The sequence below is a fragment of the Lycium ferocissimum genome, chromosome 1 (assembly GCF_029784015.1).
Source record: "Lycium ferocissimum isolate CSIRO_LF1 chromosome 1, AGI_CSIRO_Lferr_CH_V1, whole genome shotgun sequence".
NCBI lineage: Eukaryota > Viridiplantae > Streptophyta > Magnoliopsida > Solanales > Solanaceae > Lycium > Lycium ferocissimum.
In genome coordinates this window covers 21,072,163-21,093,766 of record NC_081342.1, presented here as the reverse complement: position 1 = coordinate 21,093,766, position 21,604 = coordinate 21,072,163, and the positions used below count along the sequence as shown (strand labels likewise).

The following is a 21,604-nucleotide window of genomic DNA, read 5'->3' as shown; positions in this document are numbered from 1 at the left end:
GCACTTTGAACAGAGAGCCAGGTTGAATAGTTGCAATCACTCAAACATCTCATATATGTATGGCTGTCGGGTGAATGTGGACATCAGGCTTTCTGCCAGCTTGAAATTGGGAGCCCAACATGTTTTAGAGGTCCATCTCGTCTTCAGTCCGATTGTTAGTATTTGCAGTGCAAATGGAACCCAAAACAGCCGATCATTTGCACTTTTGTCCCTATTTTGTGCTGGTCTTTAATTTTTCTCCTAAAGTCAAACAATTTTCTCGCGATACATAAGTTTATATTTTCGCATCATAATATTTTACAAGTTATGTTTTTGTCATTAAAGAACTTATGCCCCGCTAGGCATAAGTTTGATTTTGAAGCAAAAATTAAACCAGCCCATTTGAAGGTCAGACCGTGCAATTTCTTCATACCACACACTTGCGAAAGATTTTAAGAAGGGGCCAATTCGCACGACTGTCCCTATTTTGCAGAGACGGACCCAGGATTTGAAGACGATGGGGACACCACCAAAGGCAGATGCACGTTAGTAGAAGAGATGTCACGAAACACTGCCTTACAATTTTACTAAAACACCCTTAGAACCAATGCACTACCTTATAATAAATACAAATTAAAAGGTATATTTTCATGAAAGTCATTCCATGGACTGGTGGTTTGGGCACCTTTTTACATGCAATAGGTTGCCTATTCGAAACCTGCCAACAACGCCTTTTTTATGCATTTTTTACAATTATCAACTTAAAACGAAAATGCAAAAAGATGTATGTTGCGTACCTAGGTTCGAACTAGGGTTGCGTGGCCGAGAACAAGGGCTTAAGGGCACGCTGACCAAATGGACCACTCCAACAGATATGCTTGAGGGGTCTTTGTAAATATATGATAGATATTTAAGGTATAGACACACATATATATATAGAGTTTTTTCCGAAGTTACCTGGGGCACGTGCCACCTCTCGTAATACGCTATGTCCGCCCCTGCTATTTTGGGGTGCTCTTTAATTTTTTCCCATCAAACTGAAAATATTTAATTTTTGTCCTTCGCCTAAAAAATTGCTTGAAAATATCCCGAGGTTCTGGGTTCGAATCCCAACTCAGTAAAAAAAAAAAAAAAAATTGCAAGGCAAAGGTTTAGCAAAAGTTATGCAAAATGGTATAACTTAGACAAATGTTATGCCTTATAAGGCATAACTTTTAACTACAGAAGTTATGCCTTAAGGCATAACTAAGTTCTACCTTATAAGACATAACTAAATTCTGCCTTATAAGACAGAACTTTCGCGGAATCTTGTCTTGCATTTTTTTTTTATTGAGCTGGAGTTCAAACTCAGAACCTGGGTTATTTTCGCCACTTTTTTAGGCGAAGGCCAAAAATCAAAGACCAACACCTTTGAAGGCCAATCCACGCAAAAAAAAAATGTTAAGAAGGTGCACTAGATTTTGGACCACAGTGAATAAAATACTTTTTTTTTTGCGCGGATTGCCCTTCATTTGGGGTGGTCTTTAAGTTTTGCCCTTCAAATTGGTGGTCTTTAAGGTTTGCCCTTCGCTAGGGACCCCTTGGTCACGGGTTCGAACTCCCGCTCAGTGAAAATTTAAATTTTTTTTCGCAAGGCAGAAGTTGTAAAAAAAGACAGAATTTCTGCCTTAAGGCAGAACTTGCCCATTTCTGCAAATTCTGCCCTTTCTGTCTTAAGGCAGAGTTATAACTCTGCCTTTTTTTCTAAACTTATGCCTTGCGAAATTTTTCTAATTTTCACCTGAGGGTTTGAACCTGTGACCAAGCGGTCTCTAGCGAAAGGCAAACTTTAAAGACCACCATTTTGAAGGGCAAAACTTAAAGACCACCCCGTAATACAGGCATTCCTGCTAATTGCCCAATAAAATACGCTTTACATACTAACAGTCTATGTAAGTATGCATTAATAGCTTAAATTTTTTTCACATGACGACTTCATTCACTTATAAATTGTTTTAATATTTTCTAGCTTTACCAAAATGGTCAATACCTTTTAAAATGAGTTAGAGCTGTTTAATATTTGAATACATCTCAAGCCTCTCAAGAGAAAACTGTCCCCAAAAAGCAACAAAAAGAAAAACAAGGACGAACGTTTCCTGACCTAACATGATCAAATTAAAAATTGATCTATGATTATGAATTTAATTAACTCGGGGTTTTCCAAACTGGCAATATTTGATCTGAACTTAGTTGGCTTCCGACCTAATATTGTTACTAAGAAAAAGGAACAACAAGAAATTAAAAGGATCGATTAATTAAGCTGTAATCAACATCCATGATCCGTCAGCTTAATTAAAAGGTACGCTTGAAAAGATCACAACACCACCATGTATAACACGACAGCATAAGAGGACAATTAGACATAACCCTAAATCAGACCATGGTTCTATATGCACAATCAACTACTTGTAACAAAAACCATAACCCAAATAAAAACGCCTAATTAGAATGTGTTCAGATTAGCTGCAGTGGTCTGAGATGCTGCTACTCCTCCGGGATGTGTTGCCAAGTCGGGTTTATTCCTTATTTCAGCACTCACCACCCCTTCTGCATCTTCCTTCTTCACTGCCTTGTCTTCTATAAGCTTGCTCGTCGCATCCTAAAATACACAAGAATTATTTGTAATTTTCATACAACATAGTTAATCTATAGTAACACTTGTAACCTGAAAAAGAATATTAATAGTTTCATATTGCACCGACTATGTCACATGGAGCGACATATTTCTATGAATATCCAAGGAGTGTCAGTCCGGTGGCTAAAATCATCTCAAAGCTGAAGCGAAGAAAAAAGCCTAAGTTACTGCAAAACTGCAAAATCTCATTCTATTAGGCGGGCTTTAGTTCCACTAGAAGCTCAGCCTAGAGTTGATCGACGTACGCCCATACTATTCTCCCTAGACCATTTATAGCTATCTAAAATACTGGAGTTTAAAAATCTTTTGGTGCAATATTTAGTGGTGCACATCTACCATTAAAATTGAAGGGATCAATTTCCAATGGTCTAATAAAGTTTTTTTTCCTTTGTCTTTTCCTCTTTATTTAATTTATTTTTTCAAAATTCCCAAATTTGCAAAATTGGAATATCTATCTTCCTTGTGTAATATTAAAACCCAAATTATATTAAACCTAGTAGCAGAGGGGAAAGTACATACAGTCAATGAACAAACTATTTTCTACATTTTCATTATATAAAGGTTGAACCTGTCAAATTAGCTCCTAAATCTTCATGATACTACACTCATTATATTGAAATCCTCCTAATTCCTAACTTGCTAAAATGATGCGTCATATGAAAAGACTTACTCTTAGGACATCACCAAGAGTGGTCTTGTCATCCGTTCGAGCATTAACGGAAGCTGCATTTTGAGCTTGTGCTCCTATACCTCCCGGCACCACTTCACTTCGTCCCGTGGCTCTTGCTTCTGCTGCCTGTATTGCTGCAGCGTCGCTCTCCTCAAGTGGTTTGTCCCCTGCTGCCTTAAATGCCACTGCCTCTAGAGCTTCACCTACCGTAACTGCCTCCTCCTGAACTCCTGTTGTAGGATATCGTTCGGCTCCTTCTCCGTCACCTCCTGCTTCTGATGGATAGATATATTGTGCAACCACCTAAAATTGAACATAGTCTTTCATACATATATCTACTAATCCAAATATGCTCTATACGTAGTAGATTTTAAACTTAACGGAACCCATTTGAACTTGTTACAAATTATGAAACAAAACTTAATATTTGCTAATATATTCATACATAAAAGATAGTATTGGATTCAGTTGAACCCTTAGAATTAAGATACATTTACCTTTAGACATTTTTTTCATTTTGACAATTCTTTGCTTTAAACTTTTGTATATTTTATTCAGAGCACCACCTTTGTCAATCATCTTGATGTCGGTCGAATTAAGGGAAGAGGGAATCCCAAGTATTCGGATCAATAATTCTATCCAAACTACTCATTTTTAATGATATTCACATTATTTTTTATTTCAAAAATTTCTTGTAATTTAAGCCATAACAATTTTCGCATTGAACCCACAAACGCCTGTACAATGTCTTACTTAATTAAAAGTCAAAAAAAGAAAAAGTTAGAAAAAGAAAAAGTTTCATGTCTTAGTTTCACTAGCTACTACGGCGCAATGTGCTTGCTTGAACGTTCCCCACCTTTGGTGGGTCGTTAGTTAATCAGTTTTCTCTTAGTTATATTAGGGGAGGAGAAAGGAAGAAAAGCAAAGAGGATAGCACACTAGTGCTGAGATTTGAATCCTCCACCTCAACGATGGACGATATGGAGCTCAGCAACTGAGCTCAACCTTGCTTTAAACTTTTAATAGTATCCTTAATATAACATTTTCGAGATCTTTTAGAGTATTTTTGATACTATGGTACCGTTTGGACATGGTTTGAAACCCTAAATCATGCATTTTTGAATGATTTGAAATTTCATCCCATGGTTTGAAACCATGGGATGAAATTGCACGTCCAAACGCTGATTTTAAACCATGATTTCAAATCGCATGTCCAAACACCGACTATATATCAAAAACGTTCTTTTACATCTTAAACTCCATGGTTGGTGGCAGAGCCACATTGAAGCGAGGAGTTCATATGATAACTCAATTTTTTTGGGTTATTATATACATGTATATTACAAGTCAAAAATAATAAAATGCATGAAAATATAAGGATTAAATCCCCTTGACTCGAAACACAAGTTTGATAAGCATAATTTATGTTTATAATAAGAGTTTAAGAGCCCGTTTGGATTGGCTTATAAGTTCTTTGTTTTTTTTTGAGTGTTTGGTCATTTGGCCAAAAGCTATTTTGTGCGTAAAATAAGTTCAGAAAAATAATTGGGCCCATTTAGCTTAGCTAATCTAAAGCAGCTTATATTTAACAGCTTATAAGCCAAAAAAAAAAAAAAAAAGTTAGGCTACCCCAACTTTTTTTTTTTTTTTCGCATTATGTTCGCTTTTTTTTTAAGCTCATCTAAATAGGCTCTAAGTTTGGTGTCTTTCAGTGTACAATTTTTTTTACACCTTCAGGTAATTTCAAAGGTAAAAACATAATTTCTTAAATAATATTATATATTTTGAAATTATAAGTGGAAGTTAGAAATACTAAAGGTAAGTTGAATCATAGTTGTACTTTAACTAAACTTATCTCCACATTTTAGAACCATTTCCTTTTCAAAGTTCACTGCTCTTCTTTCTTCATCGGCGACACTGCCATGGCAGCAGCAAAAAATGGAATCATCGCAGTTCTCTTTTTATGTTTTTAGTCCCTCACTTTTTTTTAATATTTCAGTTCATTTGAACACCTAATTCATGAGATACATATAATATGAAATTAATGTACTTCTTTATTCTATTCCTTGATACGAACACTTCAAACAATTAATTTTCATGGCAAAATACCAATAAATTCAAGAAAGTTAGATTTTATTCAAAATAAGGAAATAAAATTGCTAAAGAGAGATTGTTAAGGACCGGAAGAAGAACAATAAAATGGATCAAGGTCTTTTATATATATGCGTTTAGAAGGAGAAAAGGAGGAATTGGTGGTTGAAGAAGCCATAGGAAGTAGATGGACTGCGGAGTGCTGAGTCGATGAAGACAAGGGAGTTGAAGGAGAGAGGAAAAAAAATTAGCAAAAGCAATATTTTTTTTTTTTTTTTTTTTTTTTTTAAAGAAAAGACTAAAAGAAGTGGCTTGGTAACCTGCTAGGCTGCTATAGCAGGTCATTGTTACCTGATGGTATAAAAAAAATTATACATTGACGGTGCACATAAATGAATCCTCTTGAAATTTTTAGTTCCGCCATTGTCCATGATATGATCAAACATCATTGTGTCGTATGAAAAAGGTACTTCCTCTATTTTAATTTATTTGTCGTACTTTCCTTTCTAATTTGTTTTAAAAAAAATGCATTTTCCTAATTTGAAAGCTCTTTAATTTAGTTCGTTTAATAAAGAACTGATTTTTCTCTAATTTAAAAACTCTTTAATTTCCTTTCTAGTTCGTTTAAAAAAGAACGCTTTTTCCCTAATTTAAAAACTCATTCTAGCTCCACATGACATGTATAAGACCTCAACATTAAAGGATATTTTAGCATATTACAAATATTTTTATTTAATAAGAATCAAATTCGAAAGTCTTTTTTTATTTTCTTAACCAATTAAACAAAGACAAACAAATTGAAACGCGAAAGTATCTTATTTAGGAGCTGATATATATACCTCTCCACCGATTGATTCAGAGACAATGCGAGTGCCACCAACCTCAGCTTGAGAAACAGTGACACCCGGATCTCTCGCGAGATCCGATATGTCATCAACATCTACCACACCTATACGCTCATTTTGGGCTGCAGCTGACTGCATGAGCGATGCAGGCCCACCTTTTGGTACATGACCCAACGCTATACTTTCTGCTGACTGCATGATTGCTGCATCTTGTGGTGCTATCATTTTTGAACCAAGTTCACTCGACACCGGAAACACGTCCCCATATTTAACAGGTATTTCTTGACTCATGCTTTAGTGTTCTCTAACTTCAACAAAGAATCTTTCTCTTTTGAACTGTAGTAAGGAAAGGCCGACAAAAGGCAAGACGCCGGTTCTTTCGGATCTTAAAAGTACCCTCCGACTCCTATGTTATGAGTTCAAAAAAAAAAAAAAAAAAAAAAAAAAAAGAAAAAAGCTCATATGGGAAGGTTATAAAGAAATCCCTTTTAAAGAAAAAAGAGAAGGCCAAGAAACAGAAGCTGCATTAAGGTGATGAAGCGGTACTACCAAAATAGATTTTAAAGTTGGAAATGTATACAAGGAAATGTATACACGTGTTAAGGGACTTGGTGAAACACTTCAATATTGATTTTACAGGTGGTGGTATGTACATTGCGGTGTGATCCCAACCAACCAATTGTTTCTTTTAACAAAACTGAATATTCAACCATATAAAAATTGAAAATATATTAATTCTGTTAAATTATTGAGATTTTCTGGAGTGAATTTTGAGTATAATATTCATTTAACTATACCATTTTTTTTTTTTCACGCCTTTGTTCCTAAAATCGGTGTAACCTACGTTACGTTTATTTGGTGAAAATAATGTTTTGAATTTTTTGAGAGAGATGCAAACAATAAGGTAGAAAATATGAATAAACTGTCTTATCTAAATTTTATTAATCATAAGTCTTTATATAGACATATAAATAAAGTTGTAGATTCCTCCTATAACTAAAATATTAGACTCTTATTAAGACTAAAAAAACTAAATATTCTACTAATCAACTTAGGCTCCTCTTATAACTAAACAACTAATTGTTCTAGAAAACTGTAGCCATGACAGATGCAAAATACAACACTCCTCCTTGCTTCTGTTGCTGCAATCTAGAAAAGTTGCTCCTTCTTAATTTCGACTCTAGCATTTGTGCTTGTGGAATTTCTTTTTTTGAGTATTTTTGAACTTGCACACATCTATAACATGAGTCTTTCTTCATCATCTTCTTCTTGAACTCAATTTTCTTGCATTTTTTCATCACATGCTTCAAGCTTATTTCTCCATGACAATTGTTCTATTTCGCCGATTGAAAATAATTGTGTAACTTTTATTTTCAAATGGAAGAGAATTATTCTTCTTACACATTGTAAAATTGCTTAACTTCATCTCCACTGATCAAATATGATAGTTTTCACCAGTGAAGGTTTGTGAGACATTCAAAGAGAGACTATTGCTTGTCATGATTGAAAAAATAAGGTTAAAGGTAATATGGATTAAAATTGGATTGCTTAAAAATAGCCCTAAGCGTTAAAAGTAAGCCCGAGTTAAAATAACTTGAAAATAGCCCTGAGCGTTAAAAGTAAGCACGGGTTAAAACCGGTTGAAAATAATCCTGAGCGTTAAAAATAAGCACGGGTTAAAATGGGTTGAAAATAGGTATGAGCTAAAAGTAGTCCAAAGTATTTCTTCTTCAAATGCTCAGACCCATTAAGATCAATGAAGGTTCAGATAACAACAAGGTAGAAAATATGAATAAAAACTGTTTCATCTAAATTTTATTAATCATGTGCCTTTATATAGGCACATAAATAAAAGAGTAGACTCCTCCTACAACTAAAGTATTAGACTCTCACTAAGATTAAAAAAATTGAATATTCTACTAATCAACTTGGACTCCTCTTATAACTAAACAATTAATTATTCTAGAAAACTATAGCAGTAACAGATGCAAAATCGAACAAATAATTTATTTATCTAGCAAATATTGATTAAATTTTATCAGGTATTTAGGATAAAATATACCTGATAAAATTTACCCGGTTGGACAATGTAACATTATTTGATGAGAAAATATTTATTATGGAAATATTATTTATTTGACATGAATAATTTGTTGAAACAAATGCCACCTTTTAAGCATTTGACGGTCAAAATAAAAAGAATTTTAACGAAGGTATGAATTATATTTCGCAAATGACAAATCTTAAACAGTTAAAGGTACCAAGTTCGATTATGCAAGAGTTGAGAACTTATGATCATTTCAAGCTTCATTTACCGTGAGAGATAAATTACCCTCTCCGTGAAGGTGGAATCGCTTAATTTCGATAGTAAAAACGTAACATCACAAATTGCATGTTGTGGAACATCTTGTCTCATTTTACTGGCACTCATTATAGAATGTTAATTTTTTTTAGAAATCAGCAATAGTTGGCCACACTAACTTTAATCGTATATGTGAGACTGCTTTTTCAGGAGAGGCCTTTGCGAAGTGTTTTTTGCTACATATATTTTTTTTCCAACTGAAATTAAAACAAAAATTAAGAAAGAGATTGAAATCTATTCACAAACACAAAGATAACCTGTTATTTTTCTGTCTAGCACTTTGATGATTTACTAGCAGATAAGGATAGGCTGATACCTGATTGAGAGGAAAACCATATTCCAGGGTTTTTTGTTGAAAATAACTTGTTCAAATACTAGTACTAGCTTTACATAGAAAGTACCAGGGGTAATAAGTTCTTTGACAGAGTTTTATTCTATATATTAGTGTATTTGTCCGCGCTTCGCGCGGTCTTAAATATTAAAAATAACGCTACTTATGCAGTAGCATTATTTCAAAAATCATTTTTTATCTAATAAAATATTTTTAATCTACTTCTTTGCTTTAAAATTCTACGCATTTCTAGTTAAAAAGAAATAGTTGTGAACACTTAATTTTTATCCTCCCATGTCAATTATTTTCTTAACATTTCTATAGTAAATGTTATTACGAACCTTATTTTCACAATTTTAGGAATTTAACAAAGAAAACGCGACAAAGAATAGTTCTTCATTTGATCATATTTACATAACTTTAAAAAAATTGCCTTTTCCTTTTCTTCTACTTCTTCTTCTTAAGTTTTCTTGTGTTATCTACCAATTGCTTATCTTTTCCCCCTTGTTTTCCATTTTGATAATTTTCTCTCATATGATCCTACTCATTTCTTATATTCATTTCGATATTATTTTTCGGTTCCCATATTCTTTTCTTTCTTTTCAATTTCTTTACCTTTTCTTATATTTTTAAATTTTATTCGTTAATTTTTTTAGTCATACTCCTCCATTCCTTCAGAAAATTAGAAATTGTAATTATCTTTTTTTTAAATTACCAAGTCAACTCCCCATCCTCCCTTTATTAATTTATGGAAATTTCCAAAAAAAAGAAAAAAAAAAAAAAAAAAAAAAACCTTGTCTCTTGATTGACTGATCGTTATACTTTTCATGGTTTATTTGTTATATTAAAAATAATTAATTCAAAAATTAAATTTTTTAATAATGTTATAATTCTTTTTCTTTCTTTTCTTTCTCACACATCTCTTTTTTTTGCCTATAATAGTCACATTGGAGTAATAAATAGCATCAGCGAACTAACTTCAGTATTTTTCAAGAGTTATTCTTAGTGAGAATTTGTTTTTAATGATACGATTTTATAATTTCTAAACATATTTTAAATAATGTATATTTTATTTACCAAAATAACATAATTAAACAAAATAACATATAAAGTTAGCAAGTTAAAAACGTCAAAATTCTATAATCGTCCTTTGACACTAAGAATTATTCTAAAATTGTTACAGTTTAGTGGCGCTAATTACTATTCTAAATTTAATTTCTTATTTCGTCCAAATATTATAGCCTATTTCATTCTTAAAGAATTCAAATCTAATCGTGATCTTAAATCATGCATATATAATTTTGGTCTTAAAATAAATTTATAATATTTAAATATTTACCAAAATATATTATAGATAATGCATATTTTTCTTTTCTTTCTCATATTTATACCCTGCCAAAATATTAGAAGTTGTAATACTTCCTTCAGTAGCCAAGTCAATTCCCTATTCTTCTCCAACTAATCTTATCGAAAACTCCAAATATCACTGTCTCTTGATTAGTTTCTCCTACCATTACAATATAATACACCGTCACTTTCTGTGTAAATTCAATAAAAAAGTCAAGAAAAACTAAGCTCGAGAGACACATTCATACACACATGGAGAAGCATATATGATTTGAAAATAGGGATTATAGAGGTCGGCTTCTTCAAATAGGGTATTTTATACCCCCAAAAAGGTAAATTTATTACATTTGAATACACACCACATACAAACTTGCAACAAATGAAAAGAATAAAAGAATTTAATCGCTAATAATAATGTACTTATCAAGCTTGAATCCGATGAATACTTCCTGCAAATAAGGTCATACGCCATGCTCTTCCACTTCCTAGCCTATGAAAATTATGCACCAAAATTGTATCAAAAACACCCTAAGGGAAAAAAAAAAGGAATATTATGTAAAGAGAGTTTCAAATGAAAAGGAGTGGAATGATAACAATGAAGAATAAGAAAAGAAAATTATGCAATGCAAAGGGAGAACGTCGTTGCAATGGAAAAGATGTGATTTAGTATTTATAGTAACCAAAATAATAAGTAACGTAACATGAATAGGAAATTAATGTACATTTGAATAATTACAATTGAATGAGTATTAAGTGTGTTAATTGCAATAGAAGTTATTTAATTTAAATGGAAAAAATGGATAACTGTAGATTTTTTTTTTTTTTTTAAAAAAAAGGGAAGATTAAGATAAATCCGAATCTGCATAGAAAAAAGAGAGATTTAAGGAAACTTATAAATAGCAATAATGATGAGGTTAAAGGGGAAAATAATGGGACAATGTAACAGAAGGAACAAGAAGGGTCTCAGGAGAAGTGATTAATAGTAGGGTTTTATGCAAAACTGATTTAATTACTATCATTAAGACCATGTTATCTGCTACGTGGGCTACTTAGAAGGGTTGCCTTAAATACATGACTTGCTTCATGCTACGTGGGCTTTAGTTCTGTATATATTTTGTGAGGCTTTTTTTAAACCATTTACTTAATAGATGATGTACAAAATTGAAGGAAAAATGCCAAAAAAAAAAGAGAAAAAAAATAAATGCCATAGAGAGGTGCCACATCGAATTGTCTCCCACATCGAATTGTCTATGTCTAGCTTTATATTATATATAGATATCTACACAAACAGCATATATACAGATATATCTTTAACAGAATACCATCCTTTTAACTTTTCAAGTTCTTTTTCTCGTGATTAAGCCTTGCAGCAGTTACAATGGAATCAGCAACACCACCTGGATATGGTGAAAGTCCTTCCTTATTCCTCAATTCTGCATTTAGGATGCCCTCTGCCTCCACTTTCGTTACTGCCTTGTCATCTTGTAGCTTAGCTTTTGCATCCTTCCAATTATGAAACACAAAAGAAAGATAGTCTTAATTAGCTCAGATGTTGCAAATTGAGGCATAGCTAGAATTTGTAGCTGAAATTTTGCATCCTTCCAATTATGTACACAAAAGAAATATATGGTTTTAACTAGCTCACATGTTAAAACACGTAAGAGATTTGAAAAGACCATTTTCTTCAATTCATGATAAGAGGGCAAGAGATCATATCACCTTGGAGCTCTAGGATATTAGTACTTTTGAGTTACTGAATTCCTAAATTAATTATTTATACATACTCTCTCCGTTTCAATTTATATGAACTCATTTGACTGGGCACAGAGTTTCAGAAAGAAGAGAAGACTTACAAACTTGAAGTGTTAAATGAGGCACATATATTTTGTGTGACTATAAATTATTGCATAAAAGTAATTGTTTCCAAATATAGAAAGGAGTCATTCTTTTTTAATACGGCATAATAAGGAAATAGATTCACATAAATTGAAACGGAAAGAGTGTGAAATAAATTTCAAAGATTAATACAAGATTCAAATCAAAACTATTGTGTGATGCACAACTTTGCTTCTCTGCTCTCCAATCTCTGTGCCTAGACTTGAAAACACCTTGTTTTAGTGGATAGAAGATTAATTCTTACCTCCAGAATATCTCGGAGCTTGATTTTTTCTTCGTCTCGCTTAACACGGGTATTATGTGCAGCTGCCGATTGAGCAGCAGCAGCTATCCCTCTAGCAATAATTTGGCCACGGCCAGTTGCTCTCATCTCTGCAGCCTCGATGGCTGCAGCGTCGCTCTCGTCCACAAGTTTGTCCCCTACTGTTCCGGCTGCTGCCTCAAGGGCTTCTCCTATTGTCATTGCCTCAGCGGGGACATCGTCCGATGGAGATTTCAGCTTCGTACCTGGTGGTTGCACGTATTGTCCCCCAACCTATTTCATACCTTAGTCATTAGTTCGTATTATTGAGATAAAACCAATTACCTACAAATTTTTCACTAATAATTTAAACTTTCAAATGAAGGGGAGCTTTGGAGCATCCATGGATTCGAGCAGCGGAAGCATACACTAATTCTTGCGTTCAAGCATTAAGGTAGGCTCATCACACTCCCTGGGGTGCGTGCGTCCCTCCCCAGACCTTGCTAACGTGAGATGCTTTGTGCCTTTGGATTATCCTTTTTTTAATTTGAACTTCAATTGACATAATTTGTTCATAACACAACAGAGGCAAGTCTTATAGATTTGTATCTCATCACCATCTGGAGTAATATTATAGAGAAAAAATATTTTACATGCTTGATCGATAAGAAGAATCTACTTGTACACTTGAAATAAACAAAAAGTTTACCCTTTCTGAAAGTAAAACAGAGGAAAGTATAACTACTATCAACAGTGTGAAGGTAATTTTTACACTAGCAGATCAACCAAAAATAACTATACTCGTACATAAAAAGTAGTAAAACGAAAAAATGTTACTATCCATCAATAAGAACTTAGTTACAGTTTTTTTTTTTTTAAAATCAAATTATCAATTGATAATTATTACTTTCTCAGTCCCAATTTATGTGACACTTTTCGCTTCTCGAGATTCATACTGCATGTATTTTTTCACCAAATTGATAGTATGAGAAAAGTTGCAACTAGCTAGTTTTCAAATATATAAATTTTAATCTTAAAATATTGAGTTAATCTAATCCAATTTAGCTTCAAAGTTAGTAAAATTGACTTTCAAATAGCGAAAATGTCACATAAATCGGGACGGAGGGAGTAAGAGATTTACCAGTAGTAAATATTTAAATGAATGATCTAATCTTTTATAGTGTTATAGTGTTAGTGCATAGGACTTAATCTCAAAGTACAATTACAGAATATTGAGTTAACTGTAACCACAAGTTAAAATATAGTGTAACTAAAGATTCTTTACGTTATATAACATTGTATATAAGTTTAGCAGAGATCATATAAAAGTAGACGGGTATATACGCACCTTTACACCGATAGCCTCGGTGAAAACACGTTGACCATTGAGATCCTCCTTAGATATGGCAACGCCATCATGTCTAGTGACATTGGTTACTGCATCATGCGGTAGAAGGCCACGCCTCTCGTTCATATCAGCAGCGGATTGGGCGAGTGCAGCAGGGCCACCTTTTTTAACATTGCCGATTGCCATGCTCTCGGCTGCTTGCATGGCTGCTGCATCTTTTGCAGCTATAGGCTTTCTACCTACTTCACCTGAATGTTGGAAATATTAACTATATCAATCAGAAAATTAAATAAAAGGATAGAATCACTTATCGGATTAACACTGTGTCATAGAACAAGTCACTGCGATTTCGATTTAATTCCCGTGAAAATCGTTAAGACCGGGTGGCACTCCAAACACTTGCACGTGGTTGGAAGTTTGGAGGTTTGGAGATTTAACTAAAGATCACCTTTTAGTTGTGAAATTAGTATAGGTGACTTGTGAGGACCATATTAAATCAAAACTCAATTAAATTTGGGATTAAGAAGATTGGGTCCAAAATATATTTTTTTAAAGTTTTTAATCTTTTATAAAATATAAAAAGATCCCACCTAATCCAAAAAATCCACCAGGCCCCCTTCACCTCCTCCCACCCCTCCCCCCGGCCCACCCCCCACCAAAAAAAAAAAAAATTTAAGGAAAAGTTTGGATATTTTTTATTTACTTTTTCACCGAAACCCCCCCCCCTCTCCTCCACCCCACACCCCCACCATAATTTTTTTTTTTAAAAAAGTTTTAATTTTTTATTTGCTTTTTCACCAGCCACCCCCCTCCTCTCCCCAAATTTTTTTTTTTTTTAAAGTTTTGATTTTCTTTATTTGTTTTTTCACCCCTCCTCCTCCTCCTCCCAACCCCCCCCCCCCCCCCCCCCCCCCCCCCCCCACACCCACCAAAAAAAAATTAAAAAAAAGTTTTGATTTTTTTTTTTTTACCAGTCCCCACTCCTCTTCCTCCCACCCCTCAACCTACCCCCACCCCCCCTCCCGCGGCCAAAAAAAGTTTTGATATTTTTTATTTGCTTTTTCATCAACCCCCACCCCCCTCCCCTTTTTTTTTAAAAAAAAAAAATTATTTGCTTTTTCACCAGCCACCCCCTTCCCCCTCCTCCTCCTCCCACCCCTCCCCTCAATTTTTTTTTTTTTAAAGTATTGATTTTCTTTATTTATTTTTTCACCCCCCTCCTCCCAACCCTCCCGCCCCCCCCCCCCCCCCACCTCCACGCCCAAAAAAATTTTGATTTTTTTTTGTACCGGTCCCCACTCCTCCTCCTCCCACCAACCCCCCTGCCCCACAAAAAAAAAAATTTTAAAAAAAGTTTTGAAAAGTTTTTCTTTTTGTTTTTTTGCACCCCTCACCCTTCCAAAAAAAAATTTATTTTAAAAAAAGAAGTATTGAAATTTTTTTTTTTTGCACCACCAACCACCCCCCCCCCCCCCCCACAAAAAAAATATTTTTTCTTGAAAAGAAGTTTTGAATTATTTTTTTTGGTTTCTTACTTCCCCCACCCACCCCAAAAAAAATTAATTTTGTTTTAAAAAAAAGTTTTGAAAAGTTTTTATTTTTGGTTTTTTGCATCCCCCCCCTCTCCAAAAAAAAATCTTTTGAATTTTTTTTTTTTTTTGGGTTTAGGAAAAGTTTGAATAAAATTCAGGTTGTTGTTGTTGTGTGTTTGTAGTGAATAGAAGATTTTTCTGTTGCTGTCCTGGTATGGTTCAGGGTTTAGGAAATATATCCATCAGATAGTTTTTTTGTTCTTGTCTTGGTATTTATCTGGTTCTGTTTGTAGAAGATAACCAATAGATGTGTAGTTATTGCAACAAGTTTTACATTTTTTGCAACAAGTAGACAATCTGTTGCAACGACTCACTAATCTGTTGGACATAACTTCAGTTACTTGCTTCTGTTTGTAGAAGATATCTAACAGATTTGTTGTTGTTGCAACAAGTTCTACACTTGATGTAACAAGTAGAAAATCTGTTGCAACAACTATAAATCTGTTAGACATAGCTTCAGTTATCTCGTTCTGTTTGTAGAAGATATCTAACAGATTTGTAGTTGTTGCAATAAGTTCTACACTTGTTGCAACAAGTAGACAATCTGTTGCAACAACTACAAATCTGTTGACATAGCTTGATTAGCTCGTTCTGTTTGTAGAAGATATCCAACAGATTTGTAGTTGTTGCAACAAGCTCTACACTTGTTGCAACAAGTAGACAATCTGTTACAATTACTACAAATCTGTTAGACATAGCTTCAGTTATTTGGTTCTGTTTATAGAAGATATCCAACAGATTTGTAGTTGTTGCAATAAGTTCTACACTTGTTGCAACAAGTAGACAATTTGTTGTAACAACTACAAATCTGTTGGACATAACTTCAGTTATTTGGTTCTGTTTGTAGAAGATATCCAATAGATTTGTAGTTGTTGCAACAAATTCTACACTTGTTGCAACAAGTAGACAATCTATTTATGAAATCAGGAAATGTTGAGGAAAGATATAGTCAAATTGAACAGCCAAACTGACAATCAATCCTCAGAAAGAGATGAAGAACAGAGCAAAGAAGCAGTAGATACAGATGAAGAAAGTGAGGAAAAACTAGATGAAGAAACTGATGATGGAAATGAAGGAGATAGAGTAGATCAAGGAAATCTACTACACCCCAGAAGGCAGTTGCTGAACAAATTACTACTTAAGTTGTAGTATTTGGAGCCAAGGTTGCTGTTGAACAATTTCTGTTTTTTTTTTCCGGTCCTTTATGTTATTTGTGAATGATGTTTATGAACTTATTTATTTTGATTAGTTGTGGTATTTGGAGCTAAGGTGGCTGTTGAACAATTTCTGTTTATGAACTTATTTATTTTGCTTACTAATTGTTGCAACAGATGCATACAGTTGTTGAAGAAGTTGCAACAAGTTACTAAGTTATTTCAACAAGTTACTAATCTGTTTCAACAAGTTACTAATCTTTTTAAACAAGTTGCTTAGTTGTTGCAACAAATTACTCACCTTGTTGAAAAAAATCAAACAATTGCTTAAATTATTGCAAAAACTAAAAAATATGACGCAACAGATGAGTTAATTGTTGCAACAGATCATACACTTGTTAAAGAAGTTGCAACAAGTTACTAATCTGTTTCAACATATGGATCAGATATTTAAGCAAGTTGCTTAGTTGTTGCAACAGATTAATCACCTTGTTTGAATTATTGCAACAACTTACTCATATGTTGCAGCAGGTATCTCATATGTTGCAACAACTCCTCCATTGTTGCAACATATTCACGATATTGATCACATTGAACTCTTTTGTTTATACTGAATAACATTGAATTCATTTGTTTATCACTAAATATGATTGAATTAAGTACTTCACATCAAAACACTCTAATGATCACTCGATTTAGGAAGAATACACTTAGAATCGCCCATCTAATCCATGAAATTACTATCTAATCCATTAAGGATGTTAGTATATATATATATATATATATCCCTAAATACCATTTATTTCCTTTGTTTAACACTAAATATAGGTGAATCAAGTAGTTCGCATCAAATCACTCTAATGATCAGTCGATTTAGTGCATACTGACTTAGTAGATCATCTTTCCTGACTCAAAATACATCAAATTGATTAAGTATTATACATTGATCACTAAATATCATTGATTTCCTTTGTTTATCACTAAATATGGGTAAATCAAGTAGACACATCAATTCACTCTAATGATCACTCGATTTAGTGCATACTGACTTAGTAGATCATATTTCCTGACTCAAAATACATCAAATTGATTAAGTATTATACATTGATCACTAAATATCATTGATTTCCTTTGTTTATCACTAACTATGGGTGAATCAAGTAGTTCACAGTGCATATTGGCTTAGTAGATCATCTTTCCTGACTCAAAATACCATCAAATTGATTAAGTATTATATATTGATCACTAAATAACGTTGATTTCATTTGTTTATCACTAAATATGGGTGAATCAAGTAGTTCACATCAATTCACTCTAATAATCATTGGATTTAGTGCATACTGACTTAGTAGATCATCTTTCCTGACTCAAAATACCATCAAATTGATTAAGTATTATATATTGATCACTACATATCGTTGATTTCCTTTGTTTATCACTAAATATCATTGATTCCCATTGTTGATAACTAAATATGGGTGAATCAAGTAGTATCTGTTGCAACTACTATAATATCTGTTGCAGCAAGTTTAGTATCTGTTGCAACAACTGTAGTATCTGTTGCAGCAAGTGACATAGTTGTTGAACAAGTCCTTACTCTTATTGGATAAACACAACAAGTTACCCAGTTTCTGCAACAAGTCACCCAGTTTCTGCAACAAGTCACTCCACTTGTTGGAAAACCCCAACATGTAACTTAGTTGCTGCAACAGATTGCTTACTTGTTGAAAATCTTTTAGCAGTTGGATAAAACCCAACAAGATACTAGTTGCTGCAACAAGTCCTGTTACTTGTTGGATAAAACACAACAAGTTACAGAGCTGTTGCAACAGATTCATTACTTGTTGGAAATTGTTCAGCAATTTATTAACAAGAATACACACATTTGTGATTGAACACGATCAACATATCATATAAACCAAGTTCACAAACACCAAGAGCAGAAATTACCATTCTAAAAAAGAACAACATTAAAATGTCATAAAGTTCCAACAAATAACTATTATTACAACACAGTGCAATTAACAACTATGGAGCATTTCGGTTTGGACATGTTTTTTGTGCCAACTGCTTTGCATAAGGAGCACTTATTTTTCCTCGTTCACAATGATTCCCGATTCCATGCCTCCTCTTTGTCTGCCTTCTTCCAGGTTTGTTAGGATCAACATATGGAGGAGGTATCTCTCTCTCTCTAATTCAAAACTTCTTTTCAAGGAATTTTTTTTGGGGGGTGGGGAGGTGCAAAAAACAAAAAATAAAAACTTTTCAAAACTTTTTTTAAAACAATTTTTTTGGGGTGGGTGGGTGGAGTAAAAAACCAAAGAAAAAAAATTTCTTTTCAACTTTTTTTTTGCTTGGGGTGGGGGGAGGGGGTGCATGGGGTGGGGGTGGTGCAAAAAACCAAAAATAAAAACTTTTTAAATTTTTTTTAAAAAAATAAAATTAATTTTTTTTGGGAGGTTGGGGGTGGTGCAAAAAACCAAAAACAAAAACTTTTCAAAACTTCTTTTTTAAATAAAATTAATTTTTTTAGGAGGGTGGGGGTAGTTTGGGGGGGGGAGGGTGGATGGTGCAAAAAAAAAACTTTTAAAAATCTTTTTAAAAAAAATATTTTTGTTGGTGGGGAGGGGGGTGGGGGCAAGGGAGGGGGAGCGGTGGGGGCAGGGGGTGGGGGTGGTGCAAAAAAAAATAAAAAAATAAAAACTTTTAAAAATCTTTTTTTTTTTAAAAAAAAATGGTGGGGGGAGGGGTGGGGGTGGTGCAAAAAAACTTTCAAAAATCTTTGTTAAAAAAATATTTTTTTTGGTGGGGGGAGGGGGGCAAGGGAGGGGGCGTGGTTGGAGCCGGGGACGGGGGGTGGTGCAAAAAAAAAAAAAAAAAAAAAAAAAAAATTTCAAAATTTGTTTTAGAAAAAACATTTTTTTTTGTGGGGCGTGGGGGGCAAGGGCGGGGGGCGGCGTAGGGGTAGGGGCGGGGGGCAAAGTGTTAAAAATAAAACTTAAGGGCAAATTAAATATAAAGCTGAGGGTCAAAGTGTCAAAAATAAAACTGTTGGGAAAGTTCAAAACCCCTTAATCACTAATTAAAAATCATCACCTCTACTCAATAATTAAAACTTGAATCACCTCACCCCAATTTTAAAGCTTAAAGGTCACTTATAATTAAATGCCTCTTGGAAGTTTGGAGGTTGTCCAAAATAATTATCTAAAATAACTTGATGTTCGGCCATAAATTGCATATATTTAGCCATTGTTGCCTCACATTTTAATACTTTTAATTGTCTCTTGAGTACAAAATATATTGATTTGTGCTTAATATTATAATTTTACTATGTAGGAACAAAGAGGTGTGAAGATGAAGAACTTTGGATCAAAATTGAACGAAAAAGAGAAGAAAAAGAAAGGACAAAAAGAGGGGAGACAAGTGGGAGACATCATGATCATGTAATGATTGCTTTGTGGATTAAAGAGTTGCAATGAAAAAATACAAAGTGAAACAGCATAGAGAAAACGTTGCAATTGAAATTAGAATTAAAAGCACGCCTGGCATCAATGCCAGGACGCGTCGCGGAGATGACGCGAAGATAACGGTCTGTGAATCTTGTTTTTCTGATTGCCTTCCGTGTTGCACCCGCGACGCGGGTGTGTGACACGCAAGCCCGCTATTTTTTTCCTAGTTCGTGTTGGATTTGGTTTTTAAAAGCTCAGGCCTTTTGGTATCCTATAAATACATATCCTACACGGTTTTTACATAACTTTGAATAGCTTGAACCCCTTAGTTCATAACTTGGGAGCTAGACAGAGCTTGGAGCCACCGTGGAGGCCGTAGTTACAGCGTTTTATCTTCTCTTCTCTGTAATACTTATTTTGACGTTTTTATTCAGATGATTTGTTGTTTTTCTTCCATGTCTGTGTGGAGCTAAACTCTTTAGTTCTAGGGTTTCGACACAAATATGAAAGTTAACGTTTGATTATTGTTTCTATCTATTGATTTTCCACCATTGGGTTGCTTATTTATTCTTGTGCTTAATTGTTTAGTTACTTGATCACTAATTAAACACTATCTGTAGTGCGTGAATTGGACTTGAGAAAGGAAATTCACGTACGTAATAAGAATAAATAAAGTTTGTTCGATATTATCGTTTCGCTACCGAGGATAGAGATATACCCTTTAGACCTACTTAGTTGAATACGGAAAAATAAATGCGTTCTTGTTACCTCTGACGACCATAGAGATATAGGCGTTATAATAGCATCTACAGGCTTGTGAGTAGTTCGAGAGAATATCACAAAGTTTCAATTAACCCGTCAACTAGTAACCCATAGGTAGAACGATTTGAAGACTCAACTGAATTGAATTGTTAGTGGTCATAGCCCTGGATCTATCTCTTCTCCGATAAAAACCCGCTCTTTCTTAGTAGAATTTATTTTATTTTTAGTTAGTTAATAATTATATCTTGAAATTTCACCAGTGTGCCTGCTTATATAGGACATTGCAAGATCGGTTGCAAAGAAAAGAAATATGGTGATAAATGAACACTAATGGAAGTAAAAAACCATTACACCATATCTTAACAAAATTCATTTGGAATGAACACGTTCAGTTTGTTTTGAATGAATACGTTCATATTCTTGTAACGTATTTGTATTCTTTGCATTACACAAAAGATGGAGGTAGGATTAATTTCTCACCTGACACTTCAAACACGTCTCCATATTTGATGGGTTCACCTACTTCTTCAGCCATGCTCTGTTGTCCCTTGCTCATATCTTTTTTGGCTTAGATAGTTCGATTCCTAAATCTATTTGTATTGGAATAAGCAGGGGTAAGCAGCTACTTTAATACATACATGCATGTTTTAACAGCAAATCATGAAACATAGAACATTGACACGTGTTGATCATAGCCGTCAATCTTCGCACCAGAAGCGTCTGGAGTTCAACACGACAAGATATGTATGGTGCTGTTCTCTCCTGTTTCGTCATTTTAAAGGATATATACCAACTTCTTAAAATCCTTGCTCAATAAAGTTAAAATCCTTACAATAGACTGCTTCAATACAATGTCTACAGAT

The 21,604-nt window shown here is 33.8% G+C and overlaps 2 protein-coding genes across 3 annotated transcripts; both read right to left on the bottom strand.

The window, feature by feature from the left end:
- Window positions 1-2,354: 2,354 nt before the first annotated feature.
- Window positions 2,355-6,631, bottom strand: LOC132051988 (late embryogenesis abundant protein D-34-like). 2 transcript variants are annotated; one of them, XM_059443315.1, is made up of 3 exons: window positions 6,296-6,631; window positions 3,324-3,626; window positions 2,355-2,617 (listed from the first exon to the last, which is right to left on the bottom strand). In XM_059443315.1, the coding sequence occupies exons 1-3, from the start codon at window positions 6,548-6,550 to the stop codon at window positions 2,462-2,464; spliced, it is 714 nt and encodes a 237-aa protein (XP_059299298.1). In that variant the 5' UTR covers window positions 6,551-6,631; the 3' UTR covers window positions 2,355-2,461. The 2 variants fall into 2 exon arrangements, with proteins under 2 accessions (XP_059299298.1, XP_059299292.1); XM_059443309.1 differs by having other exon boundaries at window positions 2,359-2,617; window positions 6,254-6,631.
- Window positions 6,632-11,604: 4,973 nt separating this feature from the next.
- On the bottom strand, window positions 11,605-21,347 carry LOC132051980 (late embryogenesis abundant protein D-34-like). Its single transcript, XM_059443297.1, has 4 exons — window positions 21,222-21,347; window positions 13,785-14,032; window positions 12,440-12,730; window positions 11,605-11,802 (listed from the first exon to the last, which is right to left on the bottom strand). The coding sequence occupies exons 1-4, from the start codon at window positions 21,295-21,297 to the stop codon at window positions 11,629-11,631; spliced, it is 789 nt and encodes a 262-aa protein (XP_059299280.1). The 5' UTR covers window positions 21,298-21,347; the 3' UTR covers window positions 11,605-11,628.
- Between the last annotated feature and the right edge of the window lie 257 nt (window positions 21,348-21,604).